Source organism: Ranitomeya imitator, chromosome 2 (assembly GCF_032444005.1).
Source record: "Ranitomeya imitator isolate aRanImi1 chromosome 2, aRanImi1.pri, whole genome shotgun sequence".
NCBI lineage: Eukaryota > Metazoa > Chordata > Amphibia > Anura > Dendrobatidae > Ranitomeya > Ranitomeya imitator.
In genome coordinates this window covers 111271378-111296747 of record NC_091283.1, presented here as the reverse complement: position 1 = coordinate 111296747, position 25370 = coordinate 111271378, and the positions used below count along the sequence as shown (strand labels likewise).

At 46.2% G+C, this 25370-nt stretch overlaps 1 protein-coding gene across 1 annotated transcript in view; it reads right to left on the bottom strand.

Moving 5' to 3' along the window:
• Nucleotides 1-25370, bottom strand: part of SMARCA1 (SNF2 related chromatin remodeling ATPase 1) — a 144277-nt gene that overhangs the window by 75617 nt on the left and 43290 nt on the right. The window contains exons 11-12 of the mRNA XM_069747158.1: nt 17451-17677; nt 12581-12702 (exon numbers count right to left, since the gene is read on the bottom strand). Coding sequence (XP_069603259.1) covers nt 12581-12702; nt 17451-17677 — 349 coding nt within the window. The remainder of the gene's footprint in view (nt 1-12580; nt 12703-17450; nt 17678-25370) is intronic.

The window sequence follows — 25370 nt, the reverse complement described above, 5'->3', positions numbered from 1 at the left end:
CAGCACCGAAGCCAAGAACCCAGAAGGAAAGGAACTTTAATCCTCCTGGCAGCCTCCGGCTTTCAGTCGTAGCTGGTGCGGCTTCAGTCACCGTTCAGTACATAGTGACCGGCAGCTGTAACCACATCCCGACACGGACTGACAGCCGTCTCAGCAGTGCATCAGTACAGAGGGAGCTGTCAGTCAGTGCGGGGGGGTGGTTACAGTCGCCACTATGTACTGAGCAGCGACTGAAGCCACACCTCTACAACTGAAAGCAGAGGTAGCAGGTAGGAATAAAATTAATTCCCTCCTAGCAGCCGGACCTTCAATGCAGCAGAGGCGGCAGCACGGCTTTAGAAGACTATTAGGCCGGCGTCACACTCAGCGTATAAAAATCCGGTCCGTAATTTACGGCCGTAATACGCAGAAAAGTCCCCAAAATAGTGGTCCGTATCTCCTCCGTAGGCAGGGTGTGTCAGCGTCGTTTGCGCATGGCATCCTCCGTATGTAATCCGTATGGCATCCGTACTGCGAGATTTTCTCACAGGCTTGCAAAACCGACATACGGATATACAAGGGATCCATGTGCTCAAAAAATAATAAAAAAAACTTATGTACTGTCATATATATATGCTATTCCAGTAGCAAGGTGACATTAACCCTTCATTACCCCATATCCCACCGCTACACGGGAATGGTAAGAGGGTGGCCAAGTGCCAGAATAGGCGCATCTTCCAGATGTGCCTTTTCTGGGGTGGCTGGGGGCAGATGTTTTTAGCCGGGGGAGGGCCAATAACCATGGACCCTCTCCAGGCTATTAATATCTGCCCTCAGTCACTGGCTTTACTACTCTGGTGGAGAAAATTGCCAATTTTTTCCGCAATTTAACCCTTTAATTTAATAGCTAGAGCGCCCAAATTTTGCACATACACACTACTAACATTAGTAGTGTGGAATATGGAAAAAAAATGGGGATAGGAGATGGTTTACTGTATGTAACCATGTCTCATATCATGTCGGGTTTAGGAAGGAGAGAGCAAAAGCCGGCAATTGAATTACCGGCTTTTAAGCTATCTAGCGCTGGATGAAATATTAATATATATACATATATGTGTCTCACTGACATATATATATATATATATATATATATATATATATATATATATATATATATACAGTGGGGCAAAAAAGTATTTAGTCAGTCAGCAATAGTGCAAGTTCCACCACTTAAAAAGATGAGAGGCGTCTATAATTTACATCATAGGTAGACCTCAACTATGGGAGACAAACTGAGAAAAAAAAATCCAGAAAATCACATTGTCTGTTTTTTTAACATTTTATTTGCATATTATGGTGGAAAATAAGTATTTGGTCAGAAACAAACAATCAAGATTTCTGGCTCTCACAGACCTGTAACTTCTTCTTTAAGAGTCTCCTCTTTCCTCCACTCATTACCTGTAGTAATGGCACCTGTTTAAACTTGTTATCAGTATAAAAAGACACCTGTGCACACCCTCAAACAGTCTGACTCCAAACTCCACTATGGTGAAGACCAAAGAGCTGTCAAAGGACACCAGAAACAAAATTGTAGCCCTGCACCAGGCTGGGAAGACTGAATCTGCAATAGCCAACCAGCTTGGAGTGAAGAAATCAACAGTGGGAGCAATAATTGGAAAATGGAAGACATACAAGACCACTGATAATCTCCCTCGATCTGGGGCTCCACGCAAAATCCCACCCCCTGGGGTCAGAATGATCACAAGAACGGTGAGCAAAAATCCCAGAACCACGCGGGGGGACCTAGTGAATGAACTGCAGAGAGCTGGGACCAATGTAACAAGGCCTACCATAAGTAACACACTACGCCACCATGGACTCAGATCCTGCAGTGCCAGATGTGTCCCACTGCTTAAGCCAGTACATGTCCGGGCCCGTCTGAAGTTTGCTAGAGAGCATTTGGATGATCCAGAGGAGTTTTGGGAGAATGTCCTATGGTCTGATGAAACCAAACTGGAACTGTTTGGTAGAAACACAACTTGTCGTGTTTGGAGGAAAAAGAATACTGAGTTGCATCCATCAAACACCATACCTACTGTAAAGAATGGTGGTGGAAACATCATGCTTTGGGGCTGTTTCTCTGCAAAGGGGCCAGGACGACTGATCCGGGTACATGAAAGAATGAATGGGGCCATGTATCGTGAGATTTTGAGTGCAAACCTCCTTCCATCAGCAAGGGCATTGAAGATGAAACGTGGCTGGGTCTTTCAACATGACAATGATCCAAAGCACACCGCCAGGGCAATGAAGGAGTGGCTTCGTAAGAAGCATTTCAAGGTCCTAGAGTGGCCTAGCCAGTCTCCAGATCTCAACCCTATAGAAAACCTTTGGAGGGAGTTGAAAGTCCGTGTTGCCAAGCGAAAAGCCAAAAACATCACTGCTCTAGAGGAGATCTGCATGGAGGAATGGGCCAACATACCAACAACAGTGTGTGGCAACCTTGTGAAGACTTACAGAAAACGTTTGACCTCTGTCATTGCCAACAAAGGATATATCACAAAGTATTGAGATGACATTTTGTTTCTGACCAAATACTTATTTTCCACCATAATATGCAAATAAAATGTTAAAAAAAACAGACAATGTGATTTTCAGGATTTTTTTTCTCAGTTTGTCTCCCATAGTTGAGGTCTACCTATGATGTAAATTACAGACGCCTCTCATCTTTTTAAGTGGTGGAACTTGCACTATTGCTGACTGACTAAATACTTTTTTGCCCCACTGTATATATATATATATTTTTTTTTTTTTTTTTTTTTTTTATGTGAACACATTTATTCTACCTATTCTATTGTAAGCGGTCAGTGTGATTTTACTGTACACCGCACTGAATTGCCAGCTTTTCTAACACCGCTGCGTATTTCTCGCAAGTCACACTGCTGGTCCGTGTGTAATCCGTATTTTTCTGGCCCCCATAGACTTTCATTGGTGTATTTTTTGCACAATATGGTGACAAACGCAGCATGCTGCGATTTTCTACGGCCGTAGAAGACCGTATAATACGGATCAGTAAAATACGGCTGATAGGAGCAGGGGCATAGAGAAGCATTGTACCGTATGTAATCCGTATTTTCAGCACCTCTCTTACGTCCGTAAAACATGGTAGTGTGACGCCGGCCTTAATCTACAGATTAACCCCATATTTGCAGGTTTATACCGTTTGGGGACATGGCAAGTTCCCTTTAGATTGTTGTAGGGGAAAAATAAACTGTGTAAAAAAACAAATCAAGGCAGCAAAATTGAGTCAGAAGCACTCATTGCCAATGAAAGTAAAAAAAAAAACTAAAAATATTATTCAACTACATAAATAGTAAGGCTGTGTGCACACGTTGCAGATTTTTCGTGTTTTTCCGCTATAAAAACGCGAAAAAAACGCATACATTATGCATCCCATCATTTAGAATGCATTCCGCAATTTTTGTGCACATGATGCGTTTTTTTCCACGAAAAAAATGCATCGCGGTAAAAAACACAGGATGTTCATTAATTTTGCGGATTTCCCACTATGTTATTGCATTGGGAACCTCCGGAAAAATCAGCAAATAAAAACCGCACCACAAACGTAGTTAAAACGCGAGAAAAACACTCAAAAAACGCATGCGGATTTCTTGCAGAAAATGTCCGGTTTTGCTCAGGAAATTTCTGCAAGAAATCCTGAATGTGTGCACATAGCCTAAGAAACTCAAAAATAATCTGGGTGAAATAGTGGAAGAGAGAAGTATAGTACCTGATGATCCAAATTAGTATTTACAAAAAATATATAACAAAAACTAATATTTACAATACTTTTATTTCAAACCAAAAAATAGAATTAAAAACTGACACAACACCCAAACCCCTTGTACTGAGAGTGGGTCAATAAAAACCTGGCCCGATGAATAGAGGGCAATGGGTGGGAGCAAATAGGTGGAGTATAGATTCTACACGTCCCTAAGATGCTCCCTGCCTGTCTGCGGAGGTTGGCACCCTCTTGGACGCAATATGGCGCCCCCGCTTCTCGACGGCTAGCCCTATAAGCCCTATGGGTCCCTAAACTAATATGGGAATGCTACACTACTGCTGATAACCCTAAATTACCCACTCCTTAGGGCCCAAAGATACTACACACACCAAATCGATGCCAGGTGGTATTTCACCAAAGTGTCTCAGCCCAAATGGCCTGGTCTGACCGTACAAAGCCCTACATACATATGCATCCGACCTACTCTGATGGCTAGTACACCCTCCAGAGTCCCTAACCGGACGTCCCTGCCTGCCAGCGGAGGTTGGCACCCTCTTGAACGCAAAATGGCGCTCCCGTTCCTAGGCGGCTATCCCTGTGGACCCTGACTAAATCCCTGCAAAAGTTGGGGATCCTATAAAGAAAGTGGTGCCTCAGGGGCTACACTAGTGAACCATAACCACGGATACCTATACCTCGGTCAGACCATAGATAAAGCCAGGATTAATAAGAAACACATAAACCAGACTGTCAAAAACTTGGGTATTTTTTACGGCTCACCAGACTTAATTGCAACTATTTCACAAAATAGAGGGGGGGGAGAGGGGGGGTTGTCATTTTCCCATATGCCTCCTGAGGAACCATATCGTGGGGGGGAAACGCGTAGAGGCGAGACCTGAACCCAGATAAGTGTATCAGTGTTTTTAACTGTTTATTGGTTTTTCACCATTTGTGGACTTATAACCAGGGTATAGATTTGCACCAATTTATATTTGTGTACATCAATGATTATTATGCAATAATGGTTGTGCAACCAAGTATTAGGCTGAGGGTGCCAATACTTTTGTCTGGCCCATTTTTGGAGTTTTGTGTGAAATGATCAATGTTTTGCTTTTTGCTTCATTCTCTTTTGTGTTTTTTCATTTAAGACAAATTAAATGAAGATAATAATACCAAATAATTTGTGTTTGCAATCATTTTCAGGAAGAAAATGAGTATTATCTGACAGAATTGCAGGGGTGTCAATACTTTTGGCCATAACTGTAGATACCATGTGTGGTAGTCCACACATCCATTTCTCGGTTTAACTTTCAATACTGTTGGATTGGTTTCTGTCCCGATATAAATCCGTTAACGGAATGGGGTTCTATCTAGCGAGGAACTGGTGGCAGTCCTACCTGGCTGACCAGGCACTGTTTCACTGGAGCTAGTGAAAGGGGCCTCTCAGCCTGTCAGGATTGTGGGCAAGTATGATGCCGCGTCAGTGACTGCATGGGCCACATCCTCTCACTCCCCGTGCCTCCCTGGGCCTGTGGACAGGGATTGTCTATGTAAAACTGTACCAAGCTGAACTTACATGTCCTAGGGGGGTATGGAACGTCACATTAGTGAAAGTGGGGAGACTGCACTACGTGGTCCTTCTGACGTAATCGTGACTTCAGGCGGGGTGGTGATGTGTGGGCTTGACACACCCCATCAAAAACAAGACCAAAAATTTGCAAAAAAAACCACTTAAAGTACCGTATGTATTTTTTGCAATAATTTTCCTGCCAACACATGCGTATCTTCAGCAGATTTTCTTTTACTATCAATACGGAACGTTTGTATATACCCTTATTGCTATCATCATCCAGTATCTTCACATTACAATTACTCGATGAATATCAACTATTTATTTGTGATGGAAGACTGTGACTAGGGAATTTCATCCTCTTAAATACAATGTAAAAACATAAAAAATGCCCAACAGCTCCATAAAGCAGGACATGTGCTACCTCTGGAGGTGGCTGCGTTGTAGATGCCATTATCTTGTGCTGGACATGTGGGTGCACCCAGACGGCAGCAATCCCACTGCACTGACATGATTTTTGCCATTTTCCTGGTATACCATATTACTTTTTAAGTTGTCATAAGGTGGCCTCAGAGCACATAGCGTAATGTACAGTCCACGCTTCTCCTGGATATATAGCTACTTCCAGGCATATTCTGTCCTCCGAATCGTCAGATCTAGTAAACAAGATGTTGTGCTGGAGAGGAGACGGCTGGAGCACTGAAGGCAGCCATTATACTAACAGTTCCAGGAAACACCCATGAGTACGATTCTAAAGAGAAGTGCTGCTGTTTACTGCAGGTTTGTCACTCTCCATATTGCTTTATTGAATTTAATCATAAAAGCAGCCATAAATACTGCATGTAAAGCTGGCAGGAATGTGTACAGGTAATAGAAGCCTGAAAATGGAACATAATCACTTTATACTGCTCATCTAGATGCTAATGGACGCTGGAGAGAAAGGCCTACAGTTCTGTGGATGAGAAACAGCTTTCATTTGTGACCCCAACCTGCTATGAGAGTGATAAGGACACGTTCACACTATCAGTATTTTGTCAGTTTTTTTACCTCAGTATGTGTAAGCCAAAACCAGGAGATGGTGATAAATCCAGAAGCCGTGACGTGTTTCTATTATACTTTTCCTCTGATTGTTCCTCTCCTGGTTTTGGCTTACATTAGATGTAACTGATGAAGGAGCCAGAGCGGCCCCGTAAAGCGTTGTCCGAATAAAAACCTTGTCCACGCCATCTATGTTCTCCTCCTTAAGACCGCATTTTTTTCTGTGTAATTATTGCTATGTATTTTGGAAACAGACGATCCCTCCTCATGTACTTCTAAACAAATAAGTGGACTGTTCTGTCCCCAAGCTGGTCTTGTAAGCATCCTCTAGCGATGGTGCCCAGAAAGCCTTCATCTTTCACACGCCACTAGTTTCCATTTTCTAAACAAATTATACTGCCCCCTATATTACACTGCTCTTACTACAATGAAATATCAGAAACTAAAGACAGAATGCACCTTGTGTTTGTAGATACTGCTGGGGTTATACTCTCATTACGATAGCTCCGACAGCATCATAGGGGTGAAGAAAAACAGGATTTTTGGTTGCTTACCATAAAATCAGTTTCTCGGAGGCTTCATTGGGGGACACAGGAACCATGGGTGTATGCTGCTGCCACTAGGAGGCTGACACTATGCAAATAAAAAAGTTAGCTCCTCCTCTGCAGTGTACACCCCACCGACTGGAAGTATGATATTCAATTAGTCAGAAAGCAGTAGAAGCAACATGTAAAAAAAGAGAAAACTCAAACTAACAATATAACACAATAAAACAGAGCTGTTCAACTTGGGAGGGTGCTGTGTCCCCCAATGAAGGCTCCGAGAAACAGATTTTACGGTAAACAACAAAAAATCCTGTTTTCTCTATCGCCTCATTGGGGGACACAGGAACCATGGGACGTCCCAAAGCAGTCCCTGAGGTGGGAACAGCAGAAAAACTCCATTTAGGTCGGAGGACTCACCACTGCCGCCTGCAAGATCCTTCCGCCTAGGCTGGCAACTGCCGAAGCGTAGGTATGGAGCTTATAACATTTGGCAAATGAGTGAATGGAACACCAGGTTGCCACCTAGCAAAGTTGTAGGGCGGATGCCCCACGGTGTACCGCCCAGGAAGCGCCCACTACCCGGGGCAGAGTGTGTCTTAATTCCAGGAGGAGTCACTCTGTTCTTGACCCAGTAAGCCTCCAGAAAAGCAGGTCTAATCCAGAGAACAATCGTAACCTTGGAGGCCGGCAGGCCTCTTGGCGTACCATCTGGAATGACAAATAAACGGTCCGTATTCCTAAAGAAGGCGGCCCTAGACAAATAGATCCTTACCGCCCAGACAATGGTCTAGCCTGTTCAGCGAACGCCCCAGAGAATAGGTCGGAGCAGGACAAAAGGTGGGAAGGACAATCTTATTCAAGTAAAAGGAGGACACCACCCTGGGAAGAAAAGGCGACGAAGGCCGTAAAACTACCTTATCCTGTTGAAGAACCAAGAAATGGGGCAACAGGAGAGAGCCACCAACTCCGAGGCGCGCCTAATGGAGGTGATGGCCACCAGAAACGCCACCTTGCAGGACAGAACAGACAGTGAGGCCTCATGGGGAGGTTCAAGGGGGGAACCCCACTGAGCCTCCAGAACAAGATTGAGGTCCCAGGGATCCATGGGAGTCTGGTATAGGAGAGCCGCAAATGCCACTCCTTGAAGAAAAGTTCTGATCTGAGAACGGGACGGATATAAGTCTTTGTACCGTGATGGCCAGGAGCTAAGGACTTCTGAAAGGGACTTCAGAAAGAGAATGGAAAGGGTTGCTACCTGACCCTTTAGAGAACTAAGGGCAAGGCCAGAATCAAGTCTCGCCTTGAGAAAACAGCCAAAATGGAAGGTTTCAACTTGCAAAGCTGTTAAATTGAGCAACCAAGAACTGGGCCTCCAGTGGGAGTCCGCGAGGAGATTGGTGAACCTTCTGGGCCAATCTGGTGCGGTCAGAATGACCGGCACCCCCTCCGCATTGATCTGCAACAGTCTGGGAAGAAAGGGAAGGGGAGGAAACAGATAGGGAAGTACAAATAGCGACCCAGGAATGGCCAAAGCATCGGTATCCACAACAAGACGATCGCAGACCTGGAAACAAACGGTGAAACCTTCCAAAGCAGTCGGGGATGCCAAGAGATCCGCGTCCGGAGTTCCCCATCAAAGGCAAATTTGAAGGAAGACCTCTTGATGCAGGGACCATTCTCCTGCCATAAAGCCCTCGCGGCAGAGAAAAAACACTGCGGCCTAGTTGTCCACGCCGGGGATATGCACTGCGGATAGTGCCGAAACTGTCACCTCTGCCCCGAGGAGGATCTTGGATACCTCCGCCATTGCCAAGAGACTCTGATTCCCTTCCTGGTGAATGAAATATGCCACAGCCGAGGCATTGGACATCTGGATTCTGACTGGCAGACCTCTGAGAATCCTTTCCCAGTGACTCAGGGACAGAAGAATGGCCCCTATCTCAAGAGTGTCGATCGGCAGAGAGAACTCTTGCTCCAACCAACGCCCCCTTCATGACGGATGGCGAGAAACCGCGCCCCAGCCGGGAAGGCTGGTGACCATTGTCACCACCTGCCATGGGCGAGAAGGGAGGACCGGACCTGGGGAATGAGAGGGGATAACAGCCACTAGTTGAGAGACTATTAGAATCGGACGGAAAACCGAATCGGACGATCCAGAGACAGCACAGATCTGTCCCACTGAGAAAGGATGGCCTGCTGAAGTGGTCTCAAGTGGAACAGAGCAAAAGGGAATGCTTCGATGCTGTCACCATGCGTCACAGGACCTTCATTGCTAAACAGAAGGAAGGCAGCCGAGGGCCTTGCAGAGAGCAAACTCTGACCTGGAGAATTGCCCGCTTCTCCTCGAGAAGAAAAAATCCCGACTGACAGATGTCGAACAGCATGCCTAAGAGGATGAGGCGCTGACTCAGAACAAGACAAGACTTTGTTCTGTTGACCAGCCACCAGAAACGGGACAGGGAGTAAAGGATGAAGGTGAGACTCTCCTGGGCCTGAGAGAGGGGCAGAGCCTTGATGAGGATGTCTTCGAGGTATGGAATGAGCACTAGGCCCCTGATCCTCAAAATGGCCATAAACGTAGCCATGATCTTTATGAAGACACTGGGAGCGGTCGCAAGACCGAGCGGCAGTGCAAGAAACTGGAAATGACTCTTCTGCGCCGCGGAACGCAGGAAACTCAGGTGCGCTGGGAAATCAGAACATGGAGATAGGCGTCTTGGATATCTATGGAGCACAGGAAACTGAACAAAGGAACTTCATCCTGAAATGTTGCAGGCAGAACCTTGTGTTCACTAACTTCAGAGCCAGGATGGGTCGAACTGCTCCGCTCTTCTTTGGCACTACAAGCAGGTTTGAATAGAAACCTGTGAAGCGTTTTCTTTAGCCAGACGAGAACGCGGTCTGTATTAGCTAGAGGAATCTTCCGATGCCGCGAAACAGCTGAACTGCCATTTCAGGGGAGGCCGGCGAGGCTTGGAGGGAACTCGTGCCTCCCGTGGTGTCCTTAATAATTTGTTCCAGCATGTAGCCAAAGAGACGGGCCCCCTGGAAGGGGAGGCTGGTAAGGGACTTCTTTGAAGACAAGTCCGCCTGTCATGTGTAGAGCCGGATATTCGCCGGATGGCCACCATATTGCTGGATGCCTGAGCTGCACAAGCCGCGCATCTAGGGAGGCAGATACCAAATATTTCCCTGCATAGGAAATCTGGTCCGTCAGGTCGGCTAGCTACCCCAGAGGAGCTCCAGCCAGGGGTGCCCTTACAAGGCTGTTTGGTCCATCTAGCTATGGTCCTTGAGACCCAGGTAGAGGCAATGGTCGAGGCACAAAGTAGAAGCAGCCGCTTCAAAGGCTGATTTATCCAGCGATTCTTTAATTGTATCCTTGGAATCCATGAGAGATGCTGCATTGGAAAGTGGAAGGACCAAGTTGGTAGACGGTCTGGGGACTGACGAGTCCAGAATTGCCCTCTTCCTGCCGAGAAATCAGCCCAGTTAGCGATGAGCTCAGGGGAGAAGGAATATAGGTTGCAGAGATGCTTCCCTATCTGAAAGCATCTGGTATGGTAAACCTTTCCCCTGGCAAGTACCACCACAAATTCAGTGTGTGGTACAAAGACCTTGGAAGTTGGTTTTGACCGTCTAAAGGAAACCGCCTATTCTGCGGGTTCCGTAGAGGTATCCATGATGCCTAAGGTCTGGTTGATCGCAACAATAAGGCTATGTACCCTATCACTCATGTTAGAGGCCTTTAGTAAAACCAAGTCTGAAACGTCCTCTGCAAACATGACCGAGGATGCCCGTCTGACTCAGGAGAGGAGGATCTGGAAGACGGATCACACCGTTCCAGAACGGAGGGCGAGATGGAGCGGGAAAGGGACTTAGAATTTCGCTCCTGTCTGGATCTCTTGTGGCCTGTGGTCGCTGCGCCTGACAGAGGAACGTGCCCGCCGAAGGAAGTAGGCACCGGGGCTGCCTGTAGAGGCCGCAGTGCCGGAGCGAGGAGGCAGAGCGGCCGCCCGCCGCCGGAATAAAAGGCAGCACGGCTGAAAAAGTCACCGCGTCGGAGGAAAGATAGGGCGGCCCCCCGGAAAAAGGAGAGGAAGAGAGGTGCCAGCAAGGACGCTGCAGTGCAGCGACGATCCCTGCCCGTGGGACCTGCCGAACAAAACAGGACAAGGTAGCCTGGTAACAGCAGTCCTCAGTATAATAAAAAGGCCCAGAGGGATCCCTCTCTTTTGATTTCCTAACTGGGACGGGTGGGGGAAATACTCACCTCAAAAACTCCCACGCCGTCCGTTACTAACCTTAAACCGAGTAAGGTGTCAGACGTCCATGGAGCTGATGGTGGACGTCCTCGTCTCCTCCAACCGATAGGCTCTGGTGGGCGACACACACCCATGGTTCCTGTGTCCCCCAATGAGGCGATAGAGAAATATGTATATGCTGTGTAGCATGGGGTATTTATTTGAAGTAGCCATAAAGGAAAGAGCTCCTAAACAGCTAAATAAATGGGGTGTAGTTGCAGACAGACAGAAGTCCAAAAAACACTCTTCTGTGCTCTGTTCAGTGAATGATGGTCTAATGCTGAAGTAGCGGGAGACAGTGTGACCACAGCCCTGCACTAAGGTCACACATTTGACATTCTGGGATTGTGAACAAACCATGTCAGGACTGGCTGCAGGTTTCCTGACCCAAATTCTACGGTCTCGTATATGTCAATGAGACTGCTGAGTTCAGACCAGGAGACCCATTTCCAGTCCGTACTCAGACCATGAAAGCTAGATGAGTAAAGCCCCCCATTCACATTGGATTAACGTCAGTCAAACCCACCAGTATCAACAAGCTCAGTCGACAATCTAATGGGCATGGGAGCCCCAAACAGATGAGTGATAGGGGATTTAAGTGTGTCTGACAGCATCTCTCTCATAGAGAACCCAGATGTGTGAGAGCTCCTGTGCATGAGAGAGACAGTCAAATAGGTGCTGTACGAACGATTATCCAAAAGCCATAATAGGTGTATGGGGGTTTAAACATTTCCCACTATGATTGACCATGCAGTTTATCTTCTACAGCATGATTAAATAATGACTGTTCCATCTAAATGTCAGAGACAGCTATGGGGGCTTCCTAAATCCTTAAAGGGGTTTTCCCACAAATAATTACCTTGCAATAAAAAGTTTCACAATCGGATGTGGTGAAAAAAAAATGTTCCTGTGCTGAGATAATCGTATAAATGTGCCCCTGCTGTGTACTCTGTAGTGGCTGTGCCTAACCAAGCAGAGCTGCTCCAGTTCATTATCTCAGCACAGTAACATTTTTTTAACATCCAATCATGCACCAGATTACTATACCAATTTAAATTAATTAAAATGTACTTTGTGGGACAAACCCACTAAGTGGATAACAAGAAGGCATAAAAAAACAGTCCATAAAGAGTTGGATTTTGCTGGGCAAAGTTTGGCATTATTGAATATAAACTTTACTATATGCATTTATATTTCTAAGTAAGATCTAATAAAAAATCTCTGCATCTTGAAAGCCTAGCTTTGCTGATAAGCAGGTTTATTAGACCTCGTGACCTACAAAGTCCTCAGCGGGGAAGATCCAGGACTGTAAAATCTTCCAGTGAGCTCTGTGTGTCTTCAGATGAAAGCTATCTGACATTACCTCTCTTTGTTCATGTGGTGTCTGTCCATCAAGGCGACAGTACTCATAGCCGCGCCACATGCAGTAATCTTCCAGAATGTCGAGCAGCCGGGTCATCTGACTGAATATCAGCACCCTAGATCCTACAGAAAGAAAGTATATTCACAGCTACAATGGTGCACTGTTCATCAGCATACGGCGTACAGAAATACCAGGCAAGCTTTCAAGCAATCACATTAATGGATTCTGGTGTTAACGTATGGTTTGTTATTCTCCAGAATATGATAGCATTGTTAAATGTGACATCAGACAAGAAATGGCTTCCTATATATCCTGTAATGTATAGAATAAATCAGCGTAACGCGTGATCCAGGCAGAGAAGGGCCGGGAGTCATTGTCTCACCGCTAAAGTAACGAAAAGACTGTGCGGCCACATCACCATCTAGTGGAACTAAAATACCTAGCAGCGTAAAGTCATCTTATCTAGTATTTGTAGGGCTTTTCCACTGTGTTTACTTTTGCAAGTTAAAAAAAACAGCACCGGCTATTACCTGCAAATAAATGGCAATTTATTAATTCAATTTTCACATAATTTTATTTAACAATGTGATTTCGAGGACCTGCTGCGTTTTTAGCATTCCTAAGCATGGCATTTTAGGGTTTTATTTAATTAAAGAGTAGAATAGGAATAGTACCCAGAACAGCTTTAATGATGCACACGGAAACGGCCGCAGCAAAGTCACATGTACGGCAGGAACAGGCAGCTCTGGTGCTAATGGGGCGATTAAGGAATCCTGGGGCTTCATTCTCTCCTCCACAAACCACAGAACAGCCTGCACTTCACACTTCTGATTGTGAAGTTCTGCTTCAGCCTCTGGACAATTGAATCCATTTTGACAAAAAACCTTTTGACTCTAAAGAGAAAAACTGCAGCAAACTGTGAATCAGTTCTAGATTTCATTATCAAGCGCTCAATCCCATGGAAGGCATCGGAGCGGTACGCTTCATGGTTCATCCCGCACACATTCACTATTTCCCAGAGAGAGGCGGACATGTTATCTCTCCCACCAGTAAAGGTACCTTCACACATAACGATTTCGTTAACGATATCGTTGCTTTTTGTGACGTAGCAACGATATCGTTAACTAAATCCCCTGCTGGGAGATCGTTGGTCGCTGGGAATGATCAGGACCTTTTTTGGTCGCTGATCACCCCGCTGTCATCGCTGAATCAGCGTGTGACGCCGATCCAGCGATGTGTTCACTGGTAACCAGGGCAAATATCGGGTTACTAAGCACAGGGCCGTGCTTAGTAACCCGGTATTTACCCTGGTTACCATTGTAAAAGTTAAAAAAAAAAAAACAGTACATACTCACATTCCGATATCTGTCACGTCCCCCGGCGTCAGCTTCCCGCACTGACTGTGTCGGAATGTGAGTATGTACTGTTTTTGTTTTTTTTTAAACTTTTACAATGGTAACCAGGGTAAATATCAGGTTACTAAGCGCAGCCCTGCGCTTAGTAACCCGATATTTACCCTGGTTACCCGGGGACTTCGGCATCGTTGAAGACAGTTTCAACGATGCCGAAGTCTTTCCCCTGATCGTTGGTCGCTGGAGAGAGCTGTCTGTGTGACAGCTCCCCAGCGACCACACAACGACTTACCAACGATCACGGCCAAGTCGTATCGCTGGTCGTGATCGTTGTGAAGTCGATTATTGTAACGGTACCTTAAAGCCCATCTTTATGGGAGGATAATAGGATCAGTTCTAAGCAAGCTGACAATTGCCACTACCTACAGTCATGGCCGAAAGTGTTTGTTGGCACCCTTCAAATTGTTCCAGAAAATGAAGTATTTCTCCCAGAAAATTATTGCAATTGCACATGTTTTGCTATACACGTTTATTTCCTTTGTATTGGAAATATACAAACAAAACGGAGAAAAGAAAAAGCAAATTGGGAATAACTTCAACCAAAACCCACAAAAACTGACATTTTGGCCCACTTTTCTTTTGCAAACTGCTCCAGGTCTTTCCTATCTGAAGGCACCTTTTCCCAACAGCAGTTTTATGATCTTTCCACAAGTGATCAATGGGAATTAGATCCGGACCCATTGCTGGGCACATCAGAACTCTCCAGAGCTTTGTTTCCATCCATTCCTGGGAGCTTCTTGAAGTATGTCTGGGGTCATTGTCCTGCTGGAAGACCCGACCTAGGACGCAAACCCATCTTTCTGACACTGGGCACTATGTTGAAACCCAAAATCCTTCAGCAGTGGGGTCCTCCTGGGTCTCCTGCCATAGCATTTCATTTTCTTCAGATGTCAATGGACAGTTTGGGCTGACACTGATGCACCCTGAGCCTGCAGGACAGCTTAAATTTCTTTGGAACTTGATTTGGGCTACTTATCCACCATCCGGAGTAGCTCCTCTTTCTGTTCTCCTTACTTATTGTGGCATATACCGACACACAATGCAAAGATTGTGTAACCTGTCATCAGTTATTCTCTGCCGTCCAAGTTCAGGGAGATTACCTACAGTGCCATGGGTCGTAACCTTCTTGATTATGTTGTGCACTGTGGACAAAGGAACATCAAGATCTCTTGAGATGGACTTGTGACCTTGAGAATGCTGATACATGTAAAACAATTGTGGTTGTCATGTTCTCAGACAGTTCTCTTCTCCTCTTTCTGTTCTCCGTGCTTAGTGTGGCACACACAGACACACAATGCAAAGATTGAGTACATTTCTCCCCTTTTCATCGGATTTCAGGTGTGATTATCACATTGCCCACACCTGTTACTTGCCATTGGTGAGTCTGAACAAGCATCACATGCATGAAGCAAAGTTGTTTACCCACAATTTTAGAAAGGTGCCAACAATTTTTGGAGTTTTATGTGAAATTATGTCCAGTTTGCCTCTTTTTTCTCTGTGTTTTGTGTTGTTCCAATACACATAAAGGAAATAAATGTGTATAACAAAACGTTTAACTGCAATAATTTTCTGGGAGAAATACTTCATTTTTCCACTATGCCATCTAAAATCCATATCTTTGCAATTTTACATCAACACAGCTATATAAGGACTTTATATTTTGCAAGATGTGTTATTTTGAGTGGCACAGTCTACCATACTATGTGGTGAAAAACAGGAAACAGCAATTATAACGTGGGTGAAATAAAAAACACAAATTCCAATGTAGTATTTTTTGTGTTTTGTTTAATTCCTTTGTGGTACAATGACCCGGTGGCTATGATCTTTGGGGTTAGTACAGTTATAGTGTCCCTAGATTTATATAGTATTTTAATACTTTAAAAAAATTGGTTGTAGTTACTATAGTTACTATATTACAAGAATCATTCCTTTTTATTTTCCGGTCAGTCTTTATGATTTTCTGACCCCTGTTTATTCATTCTTTGGGAGGGAAATGAAGCAAGTTTTTTTTCTTTTGGGCATTATTGTGATGAATATTTTTGATATCTTATTAGTTTGGACAATTACACATGCTGCAATATGAAATGTATTGCTTTTTTTTTTCAATTATGCTATTTATGTTTCAGGAAAAGTAGACTGAGTACACTCATTTTTCATTAGCCCCCTTAGGATACTTAAAGCTGCAATCGCTTCATGGCTTATACAATTCTGTAGAGTAGTATTGCAGTCTATTGGGAAATTTCCGATCTCTTATGACGCTCAGCCACACGCAGAGCTTCACAAGCGTACAAACATGGCAGCCACAGGGGCCTTTGGTAGGTTCAGCTATAACAATGCCAACGGCATCCTGCGATCGTCGTCATGGCAGTCGGCCGCTTCCAAGAGATTAAACAGAGCTGGCTCCAGTAGCAACAGATAGTCACAAGTGGTGAGGATGCAACTCAGCTGGGGCTTGCACAGTACGGGGCGGCCTCAGCTACTGAGCCTGTTCCATAATGTGACAGTGTACATATGCTATATACAGTATGTACAACAGATGTCACCAAGGGGTTAAAAAGTGATCCTTTACACTGTGCACTGCGCTGGTTTTATATTAATGGGGTGTTCCCTACTCATAAAGTGACGGCATACCAACCAAGGTTGGGTAATGCTTCTCCTACAGATTTATTGGGCTTCTCCATTTTGTTGCAGCAGCTATACTTCAAATGAAATGATTTATAACTGGCTGCCGCCACAGGTACCGACTGGTGTTTGGTGGGGTGTCGCGTGTGAGATTTCCCACCAATCGGACATTGATGACTTATTCCAAGAGGAGGTGCAGACGGCCGTATTATCGGTCCGAGTGTGATCTGAAAACATAATGGATCGCAGCCTGACCAATGTTATTCTATGGGGCAGTGAACATGTTATTTTTTTCCACAGACAGAGTCTGTCCGAGGAAAACTTAATTACATGCCCGATTTACATCCGATATTCAGATCGCACTCGGCCACGCAAGTCAATGAGTGCGTGGAAATCATCAAGCTGCAGTCGGATGTCATCTGTGTGCAGGCCACTTTTCGACCACCGACTCAATAGAGAAGATGGAAAATTTTGTTCTCCATCTTCTCCTCAGTGCTCTCATTGTCATATCGGACACATTGCAATCACACTATGCTGACACTGATCGGAGTTTGATCAGTGTCCTTTGCATAATTGGCCGGATTCTCTCGGATGAGAGAATATACAGCTGTCTGCACGAGCCCCAAGGATAGGTGATCAGTGTTACATGGCCAGACAACCCCTATAATGAGCTTATCCAAGGACCATACTGGGTCTGTATTTGTGTGCTTAAGACTCATATTTTCTAGAGTTAATGCCAGAAGTCATTCCCTAGCAGTGTTTGGTGAATCTGCATTGTATGTGAAGCTGTACCAGCCTCATGGGTAAACCGTACAGCAGCGCAGGGAATTACCTACCTTGTTCTTTCAGCTTTCTAAGCAGTTTGTCCAAAGCCACCATCTTACCACTGTTGAACACCAGATGAGTGTCGGTGGTGTACGGGGGACCTGGCTCAGCCCCATCAAACAGGTACGGATGGTTGCAACATTTGCGCAGCTGCATCAGTATGTTTAGCAGACGCATTTTGTCCATTTTCCCAGCAGAATTTAGGATGTCGATATCTTTCATTAAAATTTTTGTGTACCTAAAGAGTTGTAAAAAGTCAGATTAACACTGAAAGCACAAACAGCACATTCAGAATTTCTCTTAACAGCCCACATAGCAGTTTAGTGTACTCTGGGCTGGTACCAGCTCCCCTCACCTGCAAGTATGAGGTCTAGAGAACCCGCTGCTATAAGGCTTGTAAATGGGGCTTAATGGTAAAGCATTCACAAATACAGTGATCCCCAAATATAACGTTAGGGGGTATTTGCTCGTGAAAGTTTATTGTTTCCTTTTTTCTGGGGTTATTATGGGTTTTTTTTTATTATTATTACCGGTACTCGTGTATATGCCAAGTTTTTCAGCACATTTTTTTGTGCTGAAAAGGCCCCCCTCGGCTTATACGCGAGTCAATTGTCCAGAAAGCCAGTGGGGGAGGTGGAGCAGCGAAGCAGCAGATCACAGGAGCCAGAAGTCGGCGGCTGCGGCTGTAACTGTACCCGCTGCTAAAGAGAAATGAATATTCATTTCTCTTATAGCAGCGAACAGTGACAGCCGCCGGCTTCCAGAAGATATCATACCCACCCACTAGCGTGCCCTCGCAGCATCTCGGTGGTCCCGGCGCCTTCGCAGCATCTGATGGTTCCGCCTTCCAGCAGCTCTTCTGATGCGATCACATGGCGCCGCTCATTAAGGTAATGAAAATGCACGCGTCTCCACTCCCATAGGCGTGGAGCGCATATTCATTACCTTAATGAGTGGCGCCACGTGATCGCTCAGCACAGGAAGAGCTGCAGGAAGCCGGAATCCCTGAGATGCTGCGAACGGTGCCGGGACCACTCAGATGCTGCGAGGGTACGCTGGTGGGTGAGTAGGATAGGAGATAAGGAGCCATGCATACCAGCATGGGATGGGGGAGCCATGCATAGCAGGACAGGGACTGGGGAGCCATGCATACCAAGACAGGGACAGGAGAGCCATGCATACCAGGACAGGGAAGGGGGAGCCATGCACACCAGTACAGGGATGAGGGGACAATGCATACCGGGCTTATACTCGAGTCAATAAGCTTAGCCAGTTTTCCGTGGCAAAATTAGTTGCCTCGGCTTATACTCGGGTCGGCTTATACTCGAGTATATACGGTAATTTAACAAAAACTGTCTTGTGATCAAAGCTGCAGAAATCCTCCCCAACTATAAGCCTGGGGTCTGCTCTAACTACAAGCACTGTTTATGGTAGCCTGTACTCTGAGCGCTATACTGCACAGCTGAAGTGTCAGCATTGTGCGGGGAGAGAATAATGTTGGCAGCACCAACATTATCCTTAATGGCTGACCCAACTCCAATGTGTGATGGGTAAGGGTCTGACCCAACTACAATGTGTGATGGGTAAGGGTCTGGCCCAACTTCAATGTGTGATCGGTAAGAGTCTGACCCAACTACAATGTGTGATCGGTAAGGGTCTGACCCAACTACAATCGACCAAACCGCTGCATGACCAGCTCTACCCTCGCCTACTGTATCCTCACCCATCCCTTGTAGATTGTGAGCCTTCGCGGGCAGGGTCCTCTCTCCTCCTGTACCAGTTATGACTTGTATTGTTTAAGATTATTGTACTTGTTTTTATTATGTATACCCCTCCTTACATGTAAAGCGCCATGGAATAAATGGCGCTATAACAATAAATAATAATAATAATAATGTGTGATCGGTAAGGGTCTGACCCAACTACAATGTGTGATCGGTAAGGTCTTCTGACTCAACTCCAATGTGTGATCTGTAAGAGTCTGACCCAACTACAATGTGTGATCGGTAAGGGTATGTGTCCACGTTCAGGAAACGCTGCGTGTTTGACGCTGCGTAGAGCCGCAGCGTCCAGATGTTACAGCATAATGGAGGGGATTTCATGAAATCCCGTCTCCACTATGCGGTAAATCACGCAGGCGGCAGACCCGCGTAAACTGACATGCGGCACGTCTTTTCAGAACACAGCATGTCTGCTTACAGTGCGGCAACGCTCCTTCGCCGCGCCGTAAATTTCCCATAGATAATCATTAGATGCGGTAAAACCTCATCTAATGATTAGTGAAATGCGTAGAAACTGCGTTAATGCAGCTTACTACGCATGTCACATGCTGGCTTACCTGTCCCGTCGCCGGACGCCCTGCGTCCACTGCAGTTCTCGCGGTAAGGTAGGTTCTCGCAATAACTTAGCTTAACGCGAGAACTGCCGTGCACGTGACGGGGGTTATCTCCGGTCACACTAGGCTGGTTCTCATGGTCAGCTGACCGTGAGTGCTAGCATGTAGGTGACTGCTGGAGAGTTATCTCCAGCGATCATCTACAAGCTCTGCTATGTCTGGATGTCAGGCATCCAGATGTAGCAGAGCTGGACTCGTCGTGGGACACTCGTTATGGGATATCTGCGGACAGGGAGAATGAATTTGGTTTGTTTTTTTTTGTAGGACAAGGGTCTTCAAGAGGATTGAGCGTACAATAAAGATATGGTCAAAAAGTCTGTGTAATCATTTCATGAAAATACTTTTATCTAGTGTCTGTGTTTTGTTTACACTTTACTAGGATTAATAATGGATAGGCGTCTTATTGACACCTCGCCATTATTAACCGGGCTTAATGTCACCTAAGGTGTCATTAACCCCTTATTACCCCATATCCCACCACTACTCGGGAGTGGGAAGAGAGAGGCTAAGTGCTGGAATTGGCGTATCTTATAGATGCGCCATTTCTGGGGCGGCTACGGGCTGATATTTGTAGCAGGAAGGGGGAGGGGGGGGCAATATCCATGGTCCCTCTCTAGGCCATGAATATCAGCCCGCAGCTGTCTGCGCAGCCTTTCTGGCTACAAATTATAGGGGGACCCCACCCCACATCATTTTTTTGGGGGGGGGTCCCCCTATTTTTATAGCCAGTAAAGGCTACGCAGACAGCTGCGGGCTGATATTGATAGCCTGGGAAGCTCCATGGGTATTAACACCTTCCCAGGCTACAAATATCAGTCCCCCTGTCGCTGGCTTTCCCTCTCTGGCGCAGAAAATTGCGCGGGAGCCCACACCATTTGTTTTTCAAATTTTATTTTTCACTTAAACATATTGCATTTAAGGCCGGGGTAAATACCCGACACTGCCGCGGGCACTCAGGACCGGAGCGTTCAGCTGCATAGAAATACTTGCAGCCACACACTCCGGTCCCGAGTGCCCACGGCAGTGCCGGGTATTGAAGCGAGAGACTTATGTGAGTTTCTTGCGAGTGTGGCCCCGGTCAAACGCAGATTTCATGGGTGTATGTGTCTTATTTAAGGTCGGGATCACACATGCAAGAAACTCGGGACGACTCTCGCATCTTAATACCGGCCACCGGCACTCGGGACAGGAGCGTGCAGCTGCATGGAAATACATGCAACAGCACGCTCCGCTCCCAAGTGCCGGCGGCAGTGCCGGGTACTAAGATGCGAGACTCGTACGAGTTTCTCGCATGTGTGATCCATCTATCGTATCCATCTATCGTATCCATTTATCTATCGTATCCATCTATCTATCGTATCTATCATATCTATTATCTATTATCTATTAATATATCTATCTATCGATATATCTATATATAGATAGATATATTTATAGATAGATATATCAGTAGATAATAGATAGATATATCGATAGATACCATAGATAAATACGATAGATAGATACGATAGATGGATGTGATAGATAGACACGATAGATAGATATGAGATAGATAGATAATAGATAGATAGATAGATAGATAGATAGATAGATAGATAGATAGATAGATAGATAGATATCTAGCTGTATGTGTAAAAATTATTCTTCAATGGAGTATGTAAATGAAGAGGTTGGACAAGAAATGACATCACAATTTTTTTTTTTGTATATCTTTATTTAGCTTACAAAAACACACACAAATCCGCATGAAAAACGCATGTAAAAAGGCATCAAAAATGCAGGTGACCTGCCAGTGACCTCAGGTGTAGATTTGGTGCCGATTTTACCGGCATCAAATCCTGAGCAAATCCTGATGCAATCCTGACCATGGACACATACCCTAAGGGTCTGACCCAACTGCAATGTGTGATCGGTAAGAGTCTGACCCAACTGCAGTGTGTGATCGGTAAGAGTCTGACCCAACTGCAATGTGTGATCGGTAAGGGTCTGACCCAACTGCAATGTGTGATCGGTAAGAGTCTGACCCAACTCCAATGTATGATAGGTAAGAGTCTGACCCAACTGCAATGTGTGATCGCTAAGAGTCTGACCCAACTGCAATGTGTGACTGGTAAGGGTCTGACCCAACTCCAATGTGTGATCGGTAAGGGTCTGACCCAACTACAATGTGTGATCGGTAAAAGTCTGACCCAACTGCAATGTGTGATCGGTAAGGGTCTGACCCAACTCCAATGTGTGATCGCTAAGAGTCTGACCCAACTGCAATGTGTGATCGCTAAGAGTCTGACCCAACTACAATGTGTGATCGGTAAGAGTCTGACCCAACTGCAATGTGTGACTGGTAAGGGTCTGACCCAACTCCAATGTGTGATCGGTAAGGGTCTGACCCAACTACAATGTGTGATCGGTAAAAGTCTGACCCAACTACAATGTGTGATTGGTAAGGGTCTGACCCAACTACAATGTGTGATCGGTAAAAGTCTGACCCAACTGCAATGTGTGATTGGTAAGAGTCTGACCCAACTACAATGTGTGTTCGGTAAGAGTCTGACCCAACTGCAATGTGTGACTGGTAAGGGTCTGACCCAACTCCAATGTGTGATCGCTAAGAGTCTGACCCAACTGCAATGTGTGATTGGTAAGAGTCTGACCCAACTACAATGTGTGATCGGTAAGAGTCTGACCCAACTGCAATGTGTGACTAGTAAGGGTCTGACCCAACTCCAATGTGTGATAGGTGTAACAACCCTGCTGGCATCACTGCATGGCCTCCCATCCCCCACCTGCATTACACTCAAACTCACTTACTTCACTGGGCCTTGTTGTGACTTCTCTCTGCTGCCAACTCCATGCTGTGTGCCTCATGTCTGCTGCTTGCTCTGTGCATGCTCTGTCTGTGTGCATGGGGGGCGGCGCCGGCAACTCCTGTGTCTTATTGAGTTTGTGTGCACCTTGCTAAGGTGTCCCCGCCAATTGCCATGAGGCTTACTGTATTTAAGAGATCCCCACCCATTGGTGGGGGCCTGTGCAACTTACTCCCTCAGTCAGTTCTTAGCTGCTGAGGTGCCAGGCCCTGTCTCTGTTACTCTTATGTCCGCCACCCAGGGGGCGTTGTACCCTGGTCTGTGCCCTGTGTTTGCCAACCAGTGGGGCCTCGTACCCTGGCCTATGTCCGCCACCCAGAGGGGCGTTGTACCCTGGCTTGTGTCCGTGTCTCTGTGCCTTGTCCTGTTCCTGACTTTGTCTTAGCCTAGTGCTGTTCCTGTGTCCATTTATATCCCTGCCTTGGTTTCCTTTCCCTGCTGTGCGTACTCTGTGTCTTGCTTTGCTCTGCTTTTGGCTTTGCTCTCAGCTCTGCACTCTGTGTCTTGCTCTGCACACTGACTTTGCTCGGCTCAGCTCTGTGTCTTGCTCTGCACTCTGACTTTGCTCTGCTCTCAGCTCTGCACTCTGTGCCTTGCTCTACTGTCAGCTCTGCACTCTGTGGCTTTGCTCTCAGCTCTGCTCTCTGTAGCTTTGCTCTGCGGCTCTGCTCAGCTCTCGCTCTGTGGCTCCGCTCCTTGCGGTTCTACATCTCTTGCTCTTCGCTCCGCCTCCTGCGTTTCTGCATGTGGCTCTGCCTCCTGCTCTTGGCTCCACCTCCTGCATTTCTGCACTTGGCTCCGCCTACTGCGTTTCTGCACTTGGCGGCTCCTCCTCCTAGCTCCGCCTTCTGTGTCTCTGTTTTTGGCTCTAGCTCCTGTGCTATTGCGATGCATCCGCTCTTGCTGTCTTTCTCTACCTATTCTTAAGTCCTCCTGTCTGAACAGGTTCTTGTCTGTTTAACATACCTGCCTGCAGACCAGTCCCTACCGGTTCTTCCAGTGTACCAGCCTAGTCCGCCTGTCCTGCCAGAGAGCCACCCGTACCTGCCTACCAGAGAGCCACCCGTACCTGCCTACCAGAGAGCCAGCCGTGCCCGCCTGTCTGTGTCACTGTTGTACCCATCTGCCTGCCTGTGTCCCAGCCGTATCTGCCTGCCTACCAGAGAGGAAGACGTTCCCGCTTGCCTACCAATGTCTCTCTTGTACCTGTCTGCCTGTCTGTGTCCCAGCCGTGCCCGCCTGCCAGAGTGCCAGCCGTGCCCGTTTGCCTGTCTATGTTCCGTTCCCTGGTGGGATCAGCATCCACAGCCAGACACCACCCTGGAGTAGCACCTGGAAGCTTCCTGACGCACAAGTCTGACCTCAACTTCAGAGACTCCAGCGAACACCAAGGAAGCTACTTAGTTACGCCCCTTCCAGGGAAGTCTGGTCTGTAGTCCAGTGGGGCCACAGCCCCACACGCCCACGCCAACCAGTCTAGGGCGCAAGCGTGAGAATAGGTAAGAGTCTGACCCAACTACAATGTGTGATGGGTAAGGGTCTGACCCAACTCCAATGTGTGATGGCTAAGGGTCTGACCCAACTCCAATTGGTGATCGGTAAGGGTCTAGCCCGATATCATTGTGTGATGGGTAAGAGTCTGGTCCAATTTCAATGTGTTGTTGGTAATGATCTGGTCCAATTCCAATGTGTGATGGGTAAAGGTCTGGTCCGATTCCAATGTGTGATGGGTAAGGGTCTGGTCCGATACCAATGCGTGATGGGTAAGGGTCTGGTCCGATACCAATGCGTGATGGGTAAGGGTCTGGTCCGATACCAATGTGTGATGGGTAAGGGTCTGGTCCGATATCAATATGTGATAGAGTAATGGTCTGGTCCAATACCAATGTGTGATGGGTAAGGGTCTGGTCCGATTCCAATGTGTGATGGTAAGGGTCTGGTCCGATACCCATGTGTGATGAGTAAAGGTCTAGCCCGATATGAATGTGTGATGGGTAAGAGTCTGGTCCGATACCATTGTGTGATGAGTAAGGGTCTAGCCCGATATCAATGTGTGATGGGTAAGAGTCTGGTCCGATTTCAATGTGTTGTTGGTAATGATCTGGTCCGATACCAATGCGTGATGGGTAAGGGTCTGGTCCGATACCAATGTGTGATGGGTAATGGTCTGGTCCGATACCGCTCCTATCAGTAGAACACAGACCCCAGTACTTGCTGGAGCTCTGGAGCATCTCCACTGCGGTGCTACTTCCAGACGTGTTTCAGATTATGATTAGTGGCTTATTCTATGGATGTCAACGCTGGAAAACTCTAAACTTCATTACCATAAAAGCATCAAAGGCCTTATCAAGAGGAAAACATGCCGAACTGTCAGGGGCATCTTGACAAAGGCATGTAGCCAAAATATTGCATCTACTGGAATCAAGACTCCTGGGCCTTTGAATCTACTATTTGAGAAAATGTGCAGCCATGAACAATAGATAAGCCATCAGTAATTAATATCTGATGATGCAGCTAAAATGCAGCTGTGATATTTAGGGAAACAGGAACACATGGGCTACTTGCACAGTGAACAAGTCTGTATGATCATGTTCACACACCACCAAGAAATCTGAAGACACAAAAGAGAATAGTAAAACCAAAAACACTCAGTTTGAAAAAATGTTGCAGTA